The 22,702-nt window shown below is 40.5% G+C and overlaps 1 protein-coding gene across 1 annotated transcript in view; it reads right to left on the reverse strand.

Moving 5' to 3' along the window:
• LOC128696937 (uncharacterized) overlaps positions 1-8,044 on the reverse strand; it is a 58,468-nt gene extending 50,424 nt beyond the window's left edge. The window contains exons 1-3 of the mRNA XM_070095098.1: positions 8,024-8,044; positions 7,295-7,356; positions 4,897-5,033 (exon numbers count right to left, since the gene is read on the reverse strand). Of these exons, the coding sequence (XP_069951199.1) occupies positions 4,897-5,033; positions 7,295-7,346 (189 nt within the window). The 5' untranslated portion in view covers positions 7,347-7,356; positions 8,024-8,044. The remainder of the gene's footprint in view (positions 1-4,896; positions 5,034-7,294; positions 7,357-8,023) is intronic.
• Between the last annotated feature and the right edge of the window lie 14,658 nt (positions 8,045-22,702).

Consider the following 22,702-nt stretch of genomic DNA (forward strand, 5'->3'; position numbering starts at 1 on the left):
TATTTACATTTTGCGAGGCTTTATATAAAAGTGATGAACCATCAATACCTTATTGATGAACCAATGGATTAACATCGTTGTGTTGGTTCATCACTTCTAACTAATAATCCGTCAGTCTTATATCGACGTATTCAGAGTCTTCAGTTATAATTGATCACCATCAGATTATAAGATAATAATTATATTTATCTTCAAGATATTTATATGGTCATTGGAAACAAAATTACCCTCTTAAAGTAGTTATAATATACTTAATTTGTATTATGGAGGAAAAAGAATTACATAGTCCTTGACTTAAGAAATCGTAATGACACGATTGCAAATAAACCATACCCCCGGCCGGGATTGAACCCGCGGTCATAGTCTCAAAACTCCAGCCCGTCGCTAGAGTTCGTCACGGCCACGCTAGCTGGAGATTCGTCTGTAAAAACTTGCATTTGTGGTCACAGAGGTGCCTGTGCTAACCTTCCTATGGTGTAGAAATATACCTAGTTGGATGAATCTTATTGTGGCTAGCTGGTCTAGTGGCTAACGCGACGGGCTGGAGTTTTGAGACTCTATGACCGCGGGTTCAATCCCGGCCGGGGGTATGGTTTACATAGTCCTTGATCTAATACACTATTGCCTATATTCATTCATCGACACCATGCCCAGCCCTTCTAGGGTAGGGTAGGTGCCTGAGCCCGAGCCTTTAGCTCATAAGACTGTCATTCTCATTAGTCCCCTTGGGGTGGGGATGGCAGACCAGAGAGGCCTAGCTTGTGGCTAGGCCTGGGGACAGTTGGTCCCAAAGATGAGGAGGTACTTGTGCCTCCTCCCATGGGAGACTTAGGTCTCAGACACTCCCTAGAGAGGGAGCCAAGGCCGGGCCACCACTTGGAAAAGGCCCGGGCCGGGAGAATACCGGCGAATATTTAATAATAATAATAACTATATTCATTGGGAAGCGCTAAAGCAGCAGGAGCCATAAATGTTTATAAATATATATATATATATATATATATATATATATATATATATATATATATATATATATATATATATATATATATGTCGTGCCGAATAGGCAGAACTTGCGATCTTGGCTTAAATAGCAACGGTCATCTTGCCATATAGGACAAGTGGAAATTTGTGTATGCAATAATTTCGCCAAAATCATTCTGATCCTAACGAAAAAAATATATTTCACTGTATTTGTTTAGTATTAAATTACTGTAAACAAATCTAAAATATATTTAGTTGGGTTAGGCTAAAATAAATTGAGCTTGTTATAATAAGGTTAGGTAAGTTTACTAAGTTCCTTATGGTGCAAAATTGTAAATTTTTACATCAACATTAATGAAAAAATATATCTTTAAACGTATAAGAGAAAATTTTAGAAAGGATTTAATTTTAAATGAGTTCTTGCTAATTGACCAGTTTTACATATTCGGCACGATATATATATATATATATATATATATATATATATATATATATATATATATATATATATATATATATTCTTGTGTAGAATAGTTTGTTGGTGGGTTGTGCAAAGGACCTGTCCAGTTGGGCCGGCGCGCGTCAGGTGTTTAAGTTAACGTTGTGGGATCTGATAGTGAGGTGTGGGCCAGACCCCTTATGTACCTTCCTTGGATGCTTTACTTTCATAGTTCCTTGATAATGCGAGTAGTCACGAAAGCGCACGGAGTTTCTCTATTCTTTCAGAGTGGTTGTTTTGCATATTCTGAAATCACCTGTTTACTGTGATATTATTGCATGCACACACACACACACACACATATATATATATATATATATATATATATATATATATATATATATATATATATATCTATATATATATATATATATATATATATATATATATATATATGCAAAACAACCACTCTGAAAGAATAGAGAAATTCCAAGCGCTTTCGTGACTACTCACATTATCAAGGAACTATGAAAGTGAAGCATCCAAGGAAGCTATATAAGGGGTCCGGCCAGCACCTCACTATCAGATCCCACAACGGTTAAACACGTGACGCGCGGCGAGCCAACTTGGATAGGTCCTTTGCACAACTCACCCCCAAGCTATTCTACCCAAGAAAATTTAAAAATTATTTGTCCAGTGTATTATTAAATTCTTCCCAAATTCTATTAATTATAAATGGATCTAATTTATATAAACCAAAGGAAATATTCATATTATTGTCAAAACTGCTTTTTATGAAACAAGATTCAATTATATTCCTGTCGACCATGGACTTGCTTGATACTACTTTCTCAACTTTTTGAAAATCAATTGGATGGTTAAAATCTCTTACATGAATAAATAGAGCATTGGAATCTTGTCCAGTTCTAATGCTATATTTATGTTGTTTTAATCTTAGTTCGAGATTTTTACCAGTTTGACCGTAATAAACTTTATCGCAAATTTTACAAGGAATCTTATAGACACATCCATCAGCATTTCGGGGGGAATTCTTTATCAAAAGTTTTTTTACTGTATCAAGATTTTTGAATACAACTTTAATATTAAAAGTCTTAAGAAGAGAAGGCATATCAACCAAGTTTTCATGGTAAGGGAGAACCAACATATTTTTAGTTGAATAAGGCTGGTTGCCCCTTTTTGGATTATAAAAAGTGTTTCTAGCAACTTTAAAAGATTTATCAATTACATTTCTTGGGTATTTTAAATCATTACCTATTTCATAAATTTTGGATATTTCCTCATCTATGAACTCAGGACTACAAATTCGTAAAGCTCTCAAAAACATTGATGAGAAGAAAATAACTCTTTGCCTTTTCTAGATGTTTTAATTATTAAGGGTAATAATGAATTCAAATTTAAAATTTACAGAAAACCTACAAATAACTGTTCCTATGTCCACTATTATTCCTCGCATCAAGATAGAGTCAAACTGTCTGTTTTCTCATCAATGTTTTTGAGAGCTTTACGAATTTGTAGTCCTGAGTTCATAGATGAGGAAATATCCAAAATTTATGAAATAGGTAATGATTTAAAATACCCAAGAAATGTAATTGATAAATCTTTTAAAGTTGCTAGAAACACTTTTTATAATCCAAAAAGGGGCAACCAGCCTTATTCAACTAAAAATATGTTTGTAGATGAATGGTTCAGAGAACCGACATGTTGATAAATTAGACACAGGTGCAACTCTTGGGTATCTTTATTGAGGAAACGTTTCGCCACACAGTGGCTTCATCAGTCCATACAAAGGAGAATCTTGAAGAACAGGAGGAGAATGAGGTAATCAGTCCCTCAACCTTGAGTCGATGTGGTCAGTCCATCAATTCAAGATTGATGGACTGACCACATCGACTCAAGGTTGAGGGACTGATTACCTCATTCTCCTCCTGTTCTTCAAGATTCTCCTTTGTATGGACTGATGAAGCCACTGTGTGGCGAAACGTTTCCTCAATAAAGATACCCAAGAGTTGCACATGTGTCTAATTTATCAACTAAAAATATGTTGGTTCTCCCTTACCATGAAAACTTGGTTGATATGCCTTCTCTTCTTAAGACTTTTAATATTAAAGTTGTATTCAAAAATCTTGATACAGTAAAAAAACTTTTGATAAAGAATTCCCCCCGAAATGCTGATGGATGTGTCTATAAGATTCCTTGTAAAATTTGCGATAAAGTTTATTACGGTCAAACTGGTAAAAATCTCGAACTAAGATTAAAACAACATAAATATAGCATTAGAACTGGACAAGATTCCAATGCTCTATTTATTCATGTAAGAGATTTTAACCATCCAATTGATTTTCAAAAAGTTGAGAAAGTAGTATCAAGCAAGTCCATGGTCGACAGGAATATAATTGAATCTTGTTTCATAAAAAGCAGTTTTGACAATAATATGAATATTTCCTTTGGTTTATATAAATTAGATCCATTTATAATTAATAGAATTTGGGAAGAATTTAATAATACACTGGACAAATAATTTTTAAATTTTCTTGGGTAGAATAGCTTGGGGGTGAGTTGTGCAAAGGACCTATCGAAGTTGGCTCGCCGCGTGTCACGTGTTTAACCGTTGTGGGATCTGATAGTGAGGTGCTGGCCGGACCCCTTATATAGCTTCCTTGGATGCTTCACTTTCATAGTTCCTTGATAATGTGAGTAGTCACGAAAGCGCTTGGAATTTCTCTATTCTTTCAGAGTGGTTGTTTTGCATATTTTGAAATCACCTGTTCACTGTGATCTTATTGCATGCATATATATATATATATATATATATATATATATATATATATATATATATATATATATATATATATATATATATATATATATATATATATATATATATATATATATATACTTTAACTTCATACTCTCAATTGGCTTTTCTGATACCTACTTTTATTTCTTTTTTTAAGTGAATATTTTGATTTCCTAAGTGCCTCTCTCTCTCTCCCTTTGATTTTCCTGTAAATGCTTCTCTTTTGATCTATGATATGTTTTAAACTATTGTTTATTCATTTAGGGTCATGTTTGCATGATCTAATGTGTCTTTTTGGAACATAAGTAGCCTGGGAAGCTTGAACCATGCATTGAAAAAATGTCATATAGGACACCATCACCACTTACCTGACCTCACAGGATAATGTCCAGTTAGGTTACACCAGTTCAACCCACCCAAGTTATTCTTCAGTCCTATGAAATCGGCCAAACGGAAGCTAGCAACATTAACTTGGTTGTAACTGTAACTTCATGATCTATCCTTGGATGAAATGAGGTGATATGTGACTTATCATTAGACAGGCAAGGCAGTCATATTCTTGCAGGCGGGCAATGTTTCGAAATTGATACTTGCATGAGATTGGCAGTATTATTTGACGTATCTTTGCGTTACTGAGAAAGGAATTTTCTCTTACCTTACATATCTGAGGATCCTCATCTGATCCATCTGTGCAGTGCTTAACGCCGTTACAGACGTTTATCAAACTGATGCAGTTCCCACCAGTTTTACACTCTATCTCTTGTGAGTTGCAGGTGGCCGCCGCAGCTCTGTCTGCAGTGAGCCGGGAGAGAGAGGTGAAGGCTGAGTATGGAATATGTTCTGTAATTAAAGTGTGCTTTAAAATGAAAAACTAATCACAACTCTAATGCTATTGTCTTGAGAGCAAATGCCTAGTTCACTTGATGCCAGAATTATGTGTGGCCTAGTTTATTGAAGATAGTCCTGTGTACTTGTCCCAACTTTGTAGGACTGGGCCTGCTCCTTTTAGCATGTTTTGCGAGTATAATCATACACACAGTATTTAAGCCAAAATCGCAAGTTTTTACCTATTCGGCACGGCACACACACACACACACATACATACATACATACATACATACATACATACATACATATATATATATATGCCTTGCTTCACCTAATAGTATGTTGTTAGTCATTATGCAAGTCATATGCCTTAGGTAATTACCTGGAATCATCAATAACTAAAGAATAATGAACTTTGTCATAAGTTAATTTTAGTGTCATTACTTAAGTAAACATTGCGATTTGTACAAAAGCCCAGTAATTACCGAAACGTCGTAATACGATTAATTCGACTATGTGAGGGTTATTTGTGTATTATTCCAGTTACGGCATTGTGCCTACTTTATCATGCCGAATATGTAAAACTGGTCAATTAGCAAGAACTCATTTAAAATTAAGTCCTTTCAAAAATTTTCTCTTATACGTTTAAAGATATATTTTTTTCATTAATGTTAATGTAAAAAAAATTAATTTTGCACCAAAAGAATCTTAGAAAACTTACCTAACCTTATTATAACAAGAACAATTTATTTTAGCCTAACCCAACTAAATATATTTTAGATTTGTTTACAATAATTTAATACTAAACAAACACAGTGAAATATATTTTTTTCGTTAGGTTCAGAATGATTTTGGCGAAATTATTGCATTCACAAATTTTCACTTGTCCTATATGGCAAGATAAACGTTGCTATTTAAGTCAAGATCGCAAGTTCTGCCCATTCGGCACGACATTATATATATATATATATATATATATATATATATATATATATATATATATATATATATATATATATATATATATATATATATATATATATATTATATTATATATATTATATTATATATATATATATATATATTTATATATATATATATATATATATATATATATATATTATATTATATATATATATATATATATATATATTATATTATATATATATATATATATATATATATATATATATATATATTATATTATATATATATATATATATATATATATATATATATATATATATATATTATATTATATATATATATATATATATATATATATATATATATATATATATATTATATTATATATATATATATATATATATATATATATTATATATATATATATATATTATATTATATATATATATATATATATATATATATATATATATATATATATATATATATATTTATATATATATATATATATATATATATATATATATATATATATATATTTATTTATTTATATATATATATATATGTGTGTCGTGTGGGTTTTCGAAAACATGGATAGGGTAAGAATACTCACGTAGGCTAGTAGTACGTATAATATAACGGAAAGTGTGGGAAAGCGCCAACAGCCGTCCTGCCTCTCTCTGCTCTCTATCTTGACTGACCCATGAGTGCCTATGGGTGAGGGGGTGTTTGAAATCCTGCTATGGTCAGCAGCAATATGAATACAGTCAGTGATTCACGCAGAGACGGTTGGTAGTGAGTCATCTACTGGTACACTGGTTACTGGTTACTAGGATCTGGTACTACTACTGAGAGCTCGGCGACGAGCTCTCAGTAGTAGTACCAGTTCCTAGTAACCAGTTACCAGTAACCAGTGTACCAGTAGATGACTCACTACCAACCGTCTCTGCGTGAATCACTGACTGTATTCATATTGCTGCTGACCATAGCAGGATTTCAAACACCCCCTCACCCATAGGCACTCATGGGTCAGTCAAGATAGAGAGCAGAGAGAGGCAGGTCGGCTGTTGGCGCTTCCCACACTTTCCGTTATATTATACGTACTACCAGCCTACGTGAGTATTCTTACCCCATCCACGTTATCGAAAAAACCCACGTGACATATATGCCTTCTGTTACATAAATAACGTCTCTTCCTCATTTCTTCATTCCATCCGTAACTTATACAAATAAACGATTAGAAACGAATCTGATACTAAAAGAACTCAGAGGAAACAAAACATCAAAATTGTACTTACTTATAAAAAACAGAGCAGCGAGTGTTTGTACTAAGAGAAACATCAGAGCCATGACGGTGATCCTGGAAAGTGATATTATTGTCAAACGAGTCGACTGCAAAGAGGCCAAACACTTCTTGAAATTTATTGTTCATTATCATTCACTGTTTATATTTAACTTCTGCTTATTGTAGATTTGCAATGTGTATCAGAGTATTCTTGACAATACTTGAGACAGAGCACATGTAAACACGTAATAATGGGTTTTGAAACATCTTATTTAAGACAGACAGCACATGTAAACACGTAATAATGGGTGTTGAAACATATCTTATTTAAGACAGACAGCACATGTAAACACATAATAATGGGTGTTGAAACATATCTTATTTAAGACAGACAGCACATGTAAACACGTAATAATGGGTGTTGAAACATATCTTATTTAAGACAGACAGCACATGTAAACACATAATAATGGGTGTTGAAACATATCTTATTTAAGACAGACAGCACATGTAAACACATAATGGGTGTTGAAACATATCTTATTTAAGACAGACAGCACATGTAAACACATAATGGGTTTTGAAACATATCTTATTTAAGACAAACAGCACATGTAAACACATAATAATGGGTGCTAAAACATGGAGCTGAACTCTTCTCCAGGCAAAGGGACTGACCACCTCAAATACTATTCCTCCATGCTGAGGGACTGATTACATCATTTTCATTTCACTACTACACCTGCTGCCTTTGTATTTGACTGAAGAAGCCTAGTGTAGGCGAAACGTTTCAACAAAAAAGATACCCAACTGTTGCACATGAGTCAGAACTCATAATACCAAGACAACACTGCCACCTGGCGGCTGCTCCTCACAACCTGATATTCAACAATAAAACGGCACAATACCGCAACTGGAATACACAAATAACCTTCACATCGGAGCTTCGAACTTGTCACGACGTTTCGCTCCGAATTGGACTATTAACTAGTGACTAGGTGTCACTAATTAATAGTCACAAGTCGGACCGAAACATCATAACTTTCAGTCGTTTATGTGCGGGTTATTTGTGTACTTGCATGTACCAACAAAGTCATAACTTTTAGCAAATCAATAATGGTGACTCAAGACACATGGGCAACACCGGGGTAATTTTGAGACCCTTTTCGCCCATCAGGGGTTTTGCAATAACGTATAGTAATTAATGACCCCCTCCCTCCCCCCGAGAGTGCAAAATATTTATTTAAAAAACTTGTAGATATTGTATATATCTCTTATACATCAACGTGTCAGTATTGTATGATTTTGATATTGTTGTAGTACTGCATTATTACACATATCAGTCTGCTTACGATCTATTAATTTATTCAAATACCTTTTCACTTTGATCTCGATTATTATTATTATTATTATTATTATTATTATTATTATTATTATTATTATTATTATTATTATTACTACTACTACTACTACTACTTACACGACTTGCTCGGTTATGTCTTTGTACTGCAAAACCTGTTAGGGAATTTTTCGTCTTACGAGATGCCGACACGATGGTAGAGACAAATGTTGTGTAATGGAACCTATATTGACGATGTTTCGACCACCTAGTGGGGTTTAAAAGTGGGTTTACCCCGTTAGTGACACGTCGTCAGTAAATATTTAATGAAACTAAATTTGTGTCTATATTTTTTCCTTTCGAACCAACATATTATTTCGATCAAATTTGCTAAAATAGATTTAATTGGGATAGAAGTAGTCGGCCATGTACCTGTTTCACCCTAAACCAACCATTTCCATTAGTCATACTTTAACTTGTACATTAAGTACCATTATTACATGCAAACATGATAAAGTGTATTGTTTACTTTAACGTTCACCGTCTCTACATTCATTAAAGCAACAAACGAGTACACACAGAATTCAGTTACAAGATCTATAAACAAAATGCAGCCAGGTACACAAAATAACGTGTGGATAATTTATTAACTACAAGACAAAATGCAGCCAAGTACACAAAACGTGTCAACAATTTACCTTAATGAAGGGAGGGAGCAGCGAGGGTGTTAGCTCGGCTGTGGTGGCTGGAATACTGGTGGAGGTTCCAGCATGACAGTGGTGGCCGCAACAAAGGTGAAGGTCCTAGCCAAGGCTGTGATCACTGCAACAATGGAGGAGCTCCCAGCCGGGAAATCTGTGCCTCTGTACGTGTCGCTTTGACAAGATCAGGAGAGACTTCAAGACATCTTAACAGACAAACTTAGGAGAGAGTCATCAAATCATGTTAACATACATTGCTGCTCAATAATGTTGATGTTCTCTGTCATGTGAACTGGTTACAGATACCTTTACGATTCATACGGCTTTGTCACTTATTTTTTTAAATATATTTTTTTCTTAAGAAAGCACTATAAAAATAACCGGCACTTAGAAGAAGGAAAATATTGACGACGATTCAGGTCGACTTGGATCATGGACAAGTCACTCTGCAGCGAGAAGGAAATGCCAGAATATATACACGAGAAGGGTTAAGGGAAGATGGCAGTGGTAATGATAGTGGAAATAGAGATGGTGGTAGTAGTAGTAGTAGTAATAATATTAGTAGTAGAAGTAATAGTGGTAGTAATTATAGTAGTAGTGGTAGTAATAGCAGTAATAATAATAATAGTAGTACTAGAAGTAGTAATAGAATATTATTATTATTAGCATTATTATTAGTAGTTTTTTTTTTATATTTTATTTATAACATACAATACATTAACAAAAGCATACAGCATGAGAGCATCGACAGACAATATAAATTCATCAATTTCTATACACTGCAATATGCAGTAATATGTCATGCAGCTGCTAGGTGAATACTGCCATATACATAATTCATTACTACAAAATATAACTATTCAAGTAATACAAAATAAAGAATCCTCTTACTCCTTCCCGACTGCTAATTTCAATATACACACACAATAATTACATGCCGCAAAAATGCAAGCAGTATAACCCCCCCTATTTACCCCAGCTCACCAAAATGTAAGCATTTCACCGTTGTTTATTTAACTTATAAACTAACCATACTAAATTAAACTTAAGAACATATTAAATTGAAAACAATAACAACTCTACAGTAGTGAAAACGCCAGCTGCTGTCCTAATATTATTTATATATACATATGTATATTATATATATATATATATATATATATATATATATATATATATATATATATATACATATGTATATATATATATATATATATATATATACATTAGAAACTGAATTAGTTTACAATGGGAGTCAAATCCTATCTTTATTGCTGTCCCATGCAGCATTCTCAGACTTCTACTTTTATACGCTACTACGATAGCCTTCAGCAGAAGGCATTAATTAACAATATTAAATAACTACTAAGAACGCATGAACTCAGCACTCCCATGCACATCCCAATTACACACAATCGTTTTCTCTTGCACTTATCACTCACCCACGCACATGCACACCAAACCAACATCTTTCGTTTGGCAAGCCCGTTTGGTACCCCCCCCCCTTTTTTTATCTAATGCTTTACACATCAATCTAAACCCACTTCCCCCCCCCCCCTCACAACTCTAGCAACTCCCCAACATTTATGGACCTGTAACCCTCAGTGAAAGCTCCCTCCCATCTCCTCCCATAAATTTCCCGATTCCTATTCATTGTCCTACAAAAAATCCTCGCTAAAACTCGTTTCCTCGTCTCCCCATTATCCACCCCTCTCATTCCCCACGATATGTACACGAAATCCACCACGATATAAGCTACTCCCTGTGCCACATTCTCCCCCCCCTATATCAAGACTCAGCGCTCTCAACACTGACACCCCAGTTCCTCCTATCCTCCTGACCACTTTCCCCAGCCATTCCCTCACACTCCCCAAATAATCGCAAAAGTATACCACGTGATAGGCTGTTTCCAACTCCCCACATAACCCACACCAACCCTCCTCTACCACACGTCTGTTTCTGAGGACTGATCCAGTAGGCAGAATCCCGTGTAAAAATTTAAACATGATCTCTCGCACCCTGGGCCCTAGCTTTAGTTTACCGAACAGACTCCATATAGCGCCCCATGCATACATCGGGAACAGCCCCTCAACTGGGGCCGTCTCCTCTACCCTCAATATTCGATATAAATCCCTCACCTTTAATTTGTCTGGCTCGCGCACCCACAAAAGTGCCCTCAACAAAATCTCACACTCCCTCCATTCCCCACCCACATACATTCCCCTCAAAATATCATGTAACCTTTGCATGCATGTCCCCCTCTGTCCCCCGAATCTTTTCCACTCCCACCTGACGAAAATGCATTTCACCCTCCTTCCCAGGTCCAACAAACCTAAACGTCCCTTCCTCACCGGCAAACTCACCACCTCCCTCTTCATCCATTCACATCCTGAGCCCCATAAGAACCTAAAAACACTTCTAAGGATACGAGTAATCTCAGCCCTCAGCAATGGAAAAACTGCTGCTACATACCATACCTTACTGTACAGCAATACGTTAATAACAATCGCCCGTTGCAACAATGTCAAGTGATAAGGCCGTAACATCCCCAACCGATGTTCCACGCGTTCCACCATTCTCAACGAATTCGCCTCCCTAGCCTCCCGTATGGTCGCTCTATACGAAATGCCACATATTAATAACTGCCCTTCCTGCCTTCTCACCACATCACAGTCCCAATCAACTCTGTCTCTCCACTCCCCTAGCCCCATGATCTTTGTTTTCTCAACGTTTACCGTCATGCCTGTCGCCCCTCCAAACATGCCAACCACCCCTCCCAACTCTCTCAATCTTGTTCCCTTCCGGACTAGGAGTGTCGTGTCATCCATGTAACCTACCACATGATGCCTAATCAAGCCCTCCCTCGACCCCTCCCCACCACACACTCTGGTCTCAACCAACCTATAAAATGGATCTTGCACACATGCAAATATAACTGTGATAGCGGGCAACCCTGCCTCAAGCCCCTATCCATGTTCACCACACCTCCCACACTTCCATTGATCTGAATTCTCGCTTTTGCCCCTTTATACAACGTTTCAACCCACCCCACAATCTCATCCCCAAAACCTTGTTTGCTAAGGATCTGTCTTAAACCCTCCCTTTCCACCTGATCATAAGCACCCTGCCAATCAATCGCCACCATACCCCCTCCTTCCTGCGTCCCCTCAAAACTCTCAACAAACCCCTTTAGAATTCCGTGCCCCATGACCATCGACCGTCCTGGCAACCCTAGTTGACCTTTTGAAACTACACGTCCCACTACACATTTTAACCTATTCCCCAAAATCTTCGCGAACAATTTATAGTCCGCACACATGAGAGTAATCGCCCTGTAATCCTTAAGTGTACTCTGCCCCTTACCCTTGGGCACAAGCACTACGACCCCTGTACTTTGCTTCTCGCCCAATTCTCCCCCATCTTTCATTCTATTGAACAGCGTTACTAAAAAACCCCTTAACAGACCCCAATGTTTTAAGTAAAATTCACTTGGTAGTCCATCAATACCTGGTGCTTTGCCTCTGCACATGTCTACAAGCGCTCTCCATATCTCCCCCTCTTCAATCTCACCACCCAAAGCTTCCCTGTCCTTTCTCCCCAGAGCTACGGGCTCTACAGCACACACCCCATCAAGATCCTCCCTATTAACTCCTTTACTTTTCCAATAATGCCCATACCACGCATCCGCGAACATACTCATCACCTCCGTTGTTTTTAACACCTGCCCCTCCCTAAACCCTTTCACCTCAGTGTGCACTTCCAAATCTGCTATTGTGGTCGCTGTCCTCCTCTGCTGTTGTCTCCTCAACACACATGCCGATGGCTTGTCCCCCCAAAGCACTTCCTCCACACCCGCCTGCACCCGCACCGCATGAAATCTCTCCTCCTGCACCTCTCTTATCCTGCTCTTCAGATCATCTATTGCCTCTGTTTGGAATACCCCTCCCACTACTCCTTGCTCATGATAGTATCCTATTCTACTTTCCAAATAATTTGTTAATCCATACTTCAGTCGATTTATACGCTTCCCCTCACCCACGTAAAACCTACGAATCCTCTCCTTGGCCACACTGTCCCACCAACGTACAACATTATCAACCCTTTTTGCCTCCTCACTTAGCTTCCTCCACAGCGAAGCAAACCCCTCCTCCACTTCCTCATCCTCAAGGAGTCGTGTGTTTAATTTCCAGTAGCTTTCAAACCGTTTCACTAACGAGTCCCATGCTACCCCCACCACCACTGCCCTGTGATCTGAATAAATTGCTTCTATAGTGTTAAAAGACTCCACTGAAACCCCTTGCGTTATATAGATCCTATCCAGTCTAGCTGCGTATTCCCTCCTTACATACGTATGTTGCACTTCACCTATTCCACCCCAAAATACATCTCGTACCCCAATATCTCTACACAGGTCTCGCAACACGTTTGAAAAATATCCCGCCTCCGCTGGCATCACATCAAATCTCCATATTATACAATTCCAATCTCCCCCAATCAATGCAACCCTGGGCAGCGCTCTCAAGAAATACACCAGATCATCCCTTACAAATGCCGATTTTACCCTCGCATCGTTCTCCGCCGGAGCATACACTCCAACAAAGGACACGCGTTCACGCATCTACCACCCATCCACTCTCATTATTCTTCCCTCACCCCCCCCCCCTCAAACCTTTGCAAAACAAACGGGCTTGCCTCACGAATTAAAACACCTACTCCACCTTTTAAACGTGTCGTTGGAGTTACAAAAGCCCTATATCCATCCACCTCCAGCAATTTTCCTATTTTCAAGTTATGCTCTTGCATAAAGGCAACATCTACCTTGTAACGATACAGCAGTCCTCGCAACCATACACACTTACCACTCTTACATAAACCATTAACATTAATTGTCATACACCTTAGGCCTGCTTACATTTTCCACCCACTTTTCCCCACCACATTTTTCCGCTGTCCAGTAGCCTCATACACACCGTCCTTGGCACTCACCCCATCCCCTCCACTCCTAACCCCTTGCTGGCGTTTCTTTTTCTCTGTGCCTCTACACACACTGTCAATCCCCGCCTTTTTCCCTGGTCTTTGTGCTGGAGTGAGGACGTCATCCGAGTCAGACGTGACAGCTGCCCGCTTCCTCGACACTTCCTCTTCCGCCATGCTAGTCTCCTGACCATCATTGTCTGCATCGCTCTTGGGCCGTGTAGACCCCCTTGCCTGACGCTCCTCAGTAACCTGACAGCAGTGGTACGACGAGGTGTTGTGCATTCGCTGCCTGGATGAGGTAGAGTGCAGTCGTGCTTTGCACCCCTCTACTGTTTCCCAGACGAGCTACTCAGTCAACAACATGGTGCCAGGTGTGCGCAGAAGAGTGAATACTGTGGGCATTGAACTTATTAGTGGGGCTTTAACGCCTACGTCAGTCGATGTGTTATTGCCCAAAATTATACGAGAGATATATGGCATCAGAGACGAGGATTTATATGGAGTGGCACTGAACGGTGTATATAGAATTTTCGTGAAAGTGCTAACTGCTCAAGTATACGAGGCTTTGGTTGATCGTTACCAAGATGTCAGCATTAACATAACACCGGCAGTGAGGGTCAAGTTGACTGATGTATCACGACATTATTCGTGGGTTAAGCTCCGCAACGTGCCTTTTGAGGCTGATGAGGTAGATATTCGAAATGTATTCGAACGTTATGGAACTGTACATCTGGCCCAACCTGGCAAATGGGTAAAAGGTGCTTACACAGGATTTCCAGAGGGTTCTTTTTATCTCAAGATGACGCTAAGGCATCCTATACCCTCGTATGTATATCTCGAAGAGTTTAGAACCCAGGTAATGGTAGCGTATGCGGGGCAGAGACGTACGTGCCGACTGTGTGGCGAATATGACCATATGGCGGCAGACTGTGGCAAGCGGAGTATGGCTCCTGGCCCGGCAAGGGACGGAGCACCTGCGCATGAGCACCCGATGCCTAAGGAAGAACGGGGGCAAGGAGGAGGGCGTGGTCGCATGTGGAGTGAAGAGGTAGTGGCTCCTCCTGTGGAATCGGAAGAAGGGGTGATCCATGAGTCACCTGGCCCCTCAACAGTGACTCCTGGGCCGGCAAGGGGTGGAGTGCCTGCGCATGAGCACCTGATGCCTAAAGAAGAACGGGTGCAAGGAGGAGGGCGTGGTCACATGTGGAGTGAAGAGGTGGTGGCTCCTCCTGTGGAATCGGAAGAAGTGGTGATCCATGAATCACCTGGCCCATCAACAGTACAGTTGTCAAGTGAGGAGGTGCAGGAGGGCGCAGCAGTGAAGGCTGTTGAGGAGGAGTTGGAGACGGTGATACAGGCTATGTTGCAGTCTACGGAGGTGGAGAGTTACAGTGAACAAGAACCTGGGATCAGGGCAGAAGGTGTGTGTGGGGAAGGGGAGGATCAGGTGGCACCTGTGGTGGACAGTGCGAGTGCCATGGAAGGACATGGAGGTGGATTAAGGGTGGTAGAGGTGGAAGTCCATTGTGCTGGCTCCCAGGACTCAGATATGGAAACTGAGGGAGCTACAAGGAAAAGGGCAGCAGCATCAGATTCGGACGATGTTCTGACGCCGGCGCAAAGGCCGGGGAAAAAGACATGGGGTTATGGTACCCAGAGTGACTCTGCGAGAGGGCCACAACAGAAGGGGGGGGGGATGGTTGGGAAGGAGGTGGGAGTCTGTGGCAAAGGCACAGTCCAGGGGAACGGTCTGAAAGGGAAGAATCTTGACATGAGGCGGGGAAGGAAACCTTAAACTGGCCTCAGGTGTGTAACAATAAATATTAATGGTCTGTGTGATGGGGTTAAACAGGAGTGCTTCAGGATGTTTTTGAATAGGTACAAGGTTGACGTAGCATTTGTGCAGGAGCACAATTTTAAGCTTGGTCGTGAATTAGTGGTACCTGGGTATCAGGCTTATGTGTTGCCGTCTGAGCGTTTAAAAGGAGGAGTGGGTGTGTTGATCAGGGAGGCGAGCCCATTTGTATTGCATAGGAAAAAGGGGGGGAGGGGGAGGGGGGAGAGTATTACTTGTGGAACGATGGTGGATGGGAGAGAGAGTGGCGTTTGTGTGTGTGTATGCCCCAGCAGAAAGTGACGTGAAAGTGAAGATGGATTTTGTGCGGGAGGAGCTCGTGTACTACCTATGCACGTTGCCGTCTGTGGCAATTGTGGGGGGGATTGGAATTGTGTAATTAAGAGGACCGACGTGGAACCCAGAGGAGCGGGATATTTTTCCTCAGTCTTGGGGGGCCTGCTTAGAGATCTTCAGTTACATGATGCTTTCGGGGGAGGTCTGTGGGAGGTGGAACATACGTTTATATGAAGGGGATATGCGGCTCGTTTGGACAGGTTATATTTATCTCAGAGGATTTTGGTAGAGTCTTTTAAAACTATTGAGGTGGTGTCTTCCGATCATAGGGCGGTATTAGTGGAGGTGGGATGGGATGCTTTGGCTCGTAGGCAGGGAAGTTATTGGAAACTGAACACGATGGTTTTGGGGGATAGGGAGGGAGTGTAAGCGTTTGCAATATTTTGGGAACAGCTCTGTGCCGACAGAAGGACTGAGGAAGATGTGGTAGGATGGTGGGATAGTGTGGCTAAGTTAAGAATACGTCAATTTTATGTGAGGGAGGGCAAATGCATTAATCAATTGAGGTATGGTTTGTCAAATTACTTAGAATCTAGATTACGGGATTGTTACGAGGGGGGGGGGTGGCCGGGGTGTACCCGGTGGAGGATATACACATGTTGAAGGACAGAATACGGGATTTGCAAGAAGAACGTTTTGCAGCTCTACAGGTACAGGCGGGGTTGGACGAAGTACTCTGGGGCGACAAGCCATCAGCTTGTGTGCTGCGAGGACAGAAGGTACGACAGCGAACGACTACAATACCGGGTTTGCAAGTCATATCTTCTGTGGGGGGTTTTAGAGAGGGTCAGGTATTAAGGGACCATAAGGGGATGAGTGCATATGCAGATAGATGGTTTGAGGAATACGGGAAAAGTAGTGGGGTGGATGGCGAGGTTCTTGGGAAGGTATGTGAGTATGTGCCGTGCAAACTGGGGAGGAGTGATCGGGAGGCATTGGGTGGGGTCATTGAGGAGGGGCAAATATGGAGAGCCCTTATGGACATGAGGAAGGGTAAGGCACCCGGGATCGATGGTTTACCAAGCTAATTTTATGTACAGCACTGAGGTCTGCTTAGAGCTTTCCTAGTAAGGTTAATGAATGCCATGAAAGACGGAGGTAAGATGGGAGAATCTCAGGCAACAGCAGTGGTGGTGTTGGTCCCAAAGGGTAAACAGCAGAGTACCCTTCGGGATTACCGAGCCATTTCATTGCTTTGTGCTGATTATAAATTATTTGCGAAAATTCTTGGGAATCGGCTTAAATGTGTTGTGGGGAGGGTCGTGTTTGAGTCTCAGTTTGGTTTACCTGGTAGGTCAATGAGCGAGGGCCACGGAATTATCAAGGGGTTCCTGGAGGACATGGAAAGGGTAAGAGGGGCGTTGGTGGCGTTGGATTGGCAAGGGGCTTATGATAGGGTGGAAAGAAAGGCTTTGAGGGATATTCTCCTACGACAGGGGTTTGGCGAAGAAATAGTGGGGTGGGTGGATACGTTGTACTCAAATGCGAAGGTAAGGGTGCAAATCAATGGGTGTGTGGGGGGGGAGTCAACATGGAGCGGGGTCTTCGGCAGGGATGTCCTTTTTCACAAATATTGTTTGCATGTGTTCAGGATCCCTTTTATAGGATGGTGGAGGATCGTCTAAGGACGGGGGGGAGGGATGGTGAGCTGAAGCCGTGGCCTGGTTTGGTGGGCTATGTTGATGATACCACTATTTTGGTAAGTGAGGAGACACGGTTAGGACTTTTGAGGGAAGTTGTACACACTTTTGGGAGAGCTACTGGGATGAAGGTAAATCTGGAAAAGTCAATGATCATGGGGCTGCGAGAGTGGGCAGAGAGATTAGATTGGGGATGTGATGTTGAGCAGCGGAGGACCGGGAGTCTGAAAATCTGCGGTGTCATGTATGAGGCTGACCTGAGTGCTGCAAGGGTTAGCAATTCGAATAGGATGCTGGAACAGGTGCAGCGACGGTTGGGAATGCTGCGACCTCACCATTTAACCCTTAGGCAACGTGCAATTGTCCTCAATGTATTACTATATAGTAAAGTCTGGTTTGTTTCGGCTGTGATGCCGTTAACAGGAACGGCGATCACGAGTGGCCTGGTGGCTAAAGCTCCCGCTTCACACACGGAGGGCCCGGGTTCGATTCCCGGCGGGTGGAAACATTTGGACACGTTTCCTTACACTATTGTCCTGTTCACCTAGCAGCGAATAGGTACCTGGGTGTTAGTCGACTGGTGTGGGTTGCATCCTGGGGGACAAGATTGAGGACCCCAATGGAAATAAGTTAGACAGTCCTCGATGACGCACTGACTTTCTTGGGTTATCCTGGGTGGCTAACCCTCCGGGGTTAAAAATATGAACGAAATCTTATCTTTTCTTATCTTAATGGTGTTCAAATTTTTGTGGGGTTCAGGGTGCAACTGGTTGCGAAGGGAGGTAATGACATTGCCGGTATGTAGGGGAGGGTTGGGTTTGTTGGACTTGAGAAAGCGCGTGCAATGTGTGTTTATTAAGAGGGAAGTGATGAGTGCAGGTGGATGGAGGGAGGGTCAGCTAGATAAGGTACATGCTCACATGAGGAAATGGAATGGAGGGGCGGAAATGAAGGAATGTGAAACAGTGTTACGTGCCTTAATGTTAGCCAGGGAACCGGGAAAAGTAAAGGTGGGAACTTTGTGTAAATTGTTAGGGGGATATGTAGTGGCGCCAGTTGAAGGGATCTACCCCATGTATGCATGGGATGTAATATGGCGAAGATTTAGTAAATTAAGGATACGACCTAGGGCGCGTGAGGTTATGTACCGTTTCCTGCATGGGATTTTGCCAACGGGAGCGATGCTCCGAGATAGGAGGGTTATTGAGGGTGGTGGGTGTGGCAGATGCAGTGGGGAAGAGACTGCATATCATGTCGTCTGTTTTTGTGAAGGTTTGGAGTGCATCAGGGTATGGATGTGTAAGGTAGTGGTGAGGGTGGGGGGTCAAGGTGTGTCGGTATTGCGAGCGTTGAGTCTTGATATGAGTGGTGTGGATGAGAGTGTGGTAAGAGGTTTAGCATATGTCATCGTGGACTACATATATGTTTTATGGGGTATGAGGGGGAAGGTGGGTGGGGATGTGCTGAGAAGGATTTTGGCGGCGACGTTTTATCGAACTTTGTGTCGCAATAGAGACATTTTTGGGAAAAGGTGGGAAGAGTATTTTTCTGAGGGTTATAGAGGACTAACAATAGGGAATTTATTGGCGTTATAAGGGACTTTAACTGCCGGGGTGAGTAGGGTGGTAAAAGGGGGGGGGGTTCAGGGTGTGATGTGGGTGGGTGTGATTGGAGGTACTAGTGTGTGACCAGATGAGAGGTTGTGCAAGAAAAGTTTTGCTTAGTTCCCTTGATGGTGAAGGTGTAAGGAACAGATTAAATATATAACATGTATTAATGTATAACCTATAAATTATATAACATGTATATTTCTTTGGTAGCGTATTATGTTCCACTTGCACTGGTATTGCAATTGAATTTGAATTTTCTTGAGAGGGTTTTCCTTTCACTATTGCCTTGAAGAACTGAGTTATTTTGCCTTTTTGTAACGTGGTCCAGCATCAGTTTTGACGTAATTACCTATTATTGTTATTCTTATTTAAGGTATTGTACCATTCATGGTTGTAAATAATGTTTCCTCAAGTGACATGTGTCATAATAATCCTAAATTGAGGATAATTTATGTCATGATTATTCAGGTTGGTGATGGGGTTAGTTTTCAATGCGTGTGTGTGAATGGGGGGGGAGGGATGATAGGTCACCTGTGTTGCAACACAGGTTTCTTAATAAGGCATATTGTAGGTCTGGTGTATTTGTTGCGAATTGTATTATGGGTGATTGTCATTAAGCTTGGTGCATTATTGTGTTGAGGTTGTAATTTTAGGAGTTTTATTTATAGCCATTTTGTTGCCTTCGTTATTATAACTTTATTCCTTCTTAAATTGTGATATGTTATAAAACTTGTGTATAGTAGACTGTCAGATGTTGCCTGGATTGTTTTGTGTTTATATATTGTTTTATTGATGTTGTCCTTGTTCATTTTTTTATAGATGTACCTATAAATATTTGTACATGTATCTCCAACATGTTTGGTTTAAGTGATTGGATGAGGGAACAGAGGGGGGGGGGTTGTACCCACACGGAGTTGTAAGTGTGGTGTGTAATGTTAGCTGTAGGTAGGATTGTGTTAATGTTATAGCCCTACATGAGTTTTATATATTATATTTTTTGTAATATCATGTTTTAAAAAAAAAAAAAAAAAAAAAAAAAAAAAATAATCAGAGGCAACAACGTCAACGCCGAATCTTGATTAATTGTACCTCTCAGTAATTCTATGCCGACAGTGTTAATTCTGCGTCGCACCCCAACCACCATTGTGACAGCCTGGCTAGCACTTGCGCCTGTCAGAGAGGAGTAGCAAACGTCCACCCTCACCGGCAGCTGGGCGAGGCATTATTAGTAGTAGTAGTGGTAAAGCATAAGGACAAGAATACTGCCGGAGAACTACTGGCCCACAGGGGCACAGGACAAAAAAAAATGTGAGACAAACACCCCGCCATAGAACAAGAACTACCTAGGCAGAATACAAGTCAGCTCAAGTCACGAGTGTACTGAAGTTTAGAGTATTTGACAACGTAATGGGAAAGACAGTTTTGATAGAGGACCAGCAGATAGGAAGACTGTGATCTCTAATATGACAGGAAAAAGCGTTGTTAGTGTCAACAAGGCTAATATGTCTGACAGAAAGAGAGCGGCCAGTTACACTAACATATTGGAGAGGGTAACAGGAGCAGGAAATGAAGTAAACATTCACTTTAAGTACACTGATAATTGTTATCAGTGTATGTACACTGGTGATACTGTAGTCTGAGGGGCTAATATATCTTCCCCTCCTCTCCCCGGTGTTTCCCAGGGATACCCCCAATTTTCTAAGGAATCCCCCGGGAATCTTTTGGGATGTTCTGTGAAGGTTACGATAACCTGAAGACTTGGTGGCTTTGATGTGTACATGTGTTGTGTGTACCTTTGTCTGTACCTTTGTTGTGTGTAACTGTGTTGTGTGTACCTTCCTGTGTTGTGTGTGTACCTGTGTTGTGTGAACCTTCCTGTGTTGTGTGTACCTTCCTGTGGTGTGTGTACCTTCCTGTGTTGTGTACCTTTGTTATGTGTACCTGTGTTGTGTGTACTAGTGTTAGGTTTACCTGTGTTTCGTGTGCCTGTGTCATGTATATCAATGTCGCGTATACCAGTGTTGTGTGTACCTGTCTTGCGTGTACACCTTCAAGGACAGTCATAGTAATCCGCACAGATCTAACAACAGTATTAGTGTATGAAGGGAGGGGGTGTTGATGGGGGACCGGAGGGAGGGGAGGTGGGTGGGTGAGTGTTGGTTAAGAGTGGGAGTTGGTGGTTGGAGTGCAGGGGGGGTTATGGGGATAAAGGGTGTAAGTACTCAGCTCAAAATACTCAAGAAGTGCCTTTTCAGTGGACTCAAGAAACTACAATGGCAACTCCATTTCCTTGGACCAATTATTCAATTCTTCCCTCCTCATAAGATCATCTAGGTGTATAAAGTTTATTCACGTTTAAATAAGTTCCCTGACATGTATAAAGTTCCTTCAGGTGTATAAGTTTCATGTGTATAAACATGTTTTGTACTCATTAACAGGTTTTTGATGTGTATAAACAAGTTTTAAACGTGTATAAACAAGTTTTACAAGTGTATAATGAATTTGTTACAAAATCACCTGCCTTTCTCTGGTTACAGTTCGTCAGCATAGCGGCGCTATCAATAAACGAAAAATACACAAATAACCCGCACATGGGAGAGAGGAGCTTACGACGAAGCTTCGGTCTGACTTGGACCATTTACAATGTCAGTGTGACTTTGTAAATGATCCAAGTCGGACCGAAACGTCGTCATGGGATTTCTCTCTCACCTATGTGCGTTTTGTTTGTGTATTGTTCCAGTCACGGTATTGTGCCTTATTATTCTTTAATTAACGAAAACCTTGGATAAAGAAAGGAGCACTCTTTTTACGGGCTATTTGACTGATTACAAGGAACTTTTACGAAAATATATTTAATATTTTACTTGGCTCGTTAAAATTAGATACCCTATTAAACGTTTTTAATATTTCTCAATCTTCTTTTGTCACATATTTCTTCAAATTCTCTACACGAGAAAAGGAAC

This window comes from Cherax quadricarinatus, chromosome 49, assembly GCF_038502225.1.
Source record: "Cherax quadricarinatus isolate ZL_2023a chromosome 49, ASM3850222v1, whole genome shotgun sequence".
Classification (NCBI taxonomy): Eukaryota; Metazoa; Arthropoda; class Malacostraca; order Decapoda; family Parastacidae; genus Cherax; species Cherax quadricarinatus.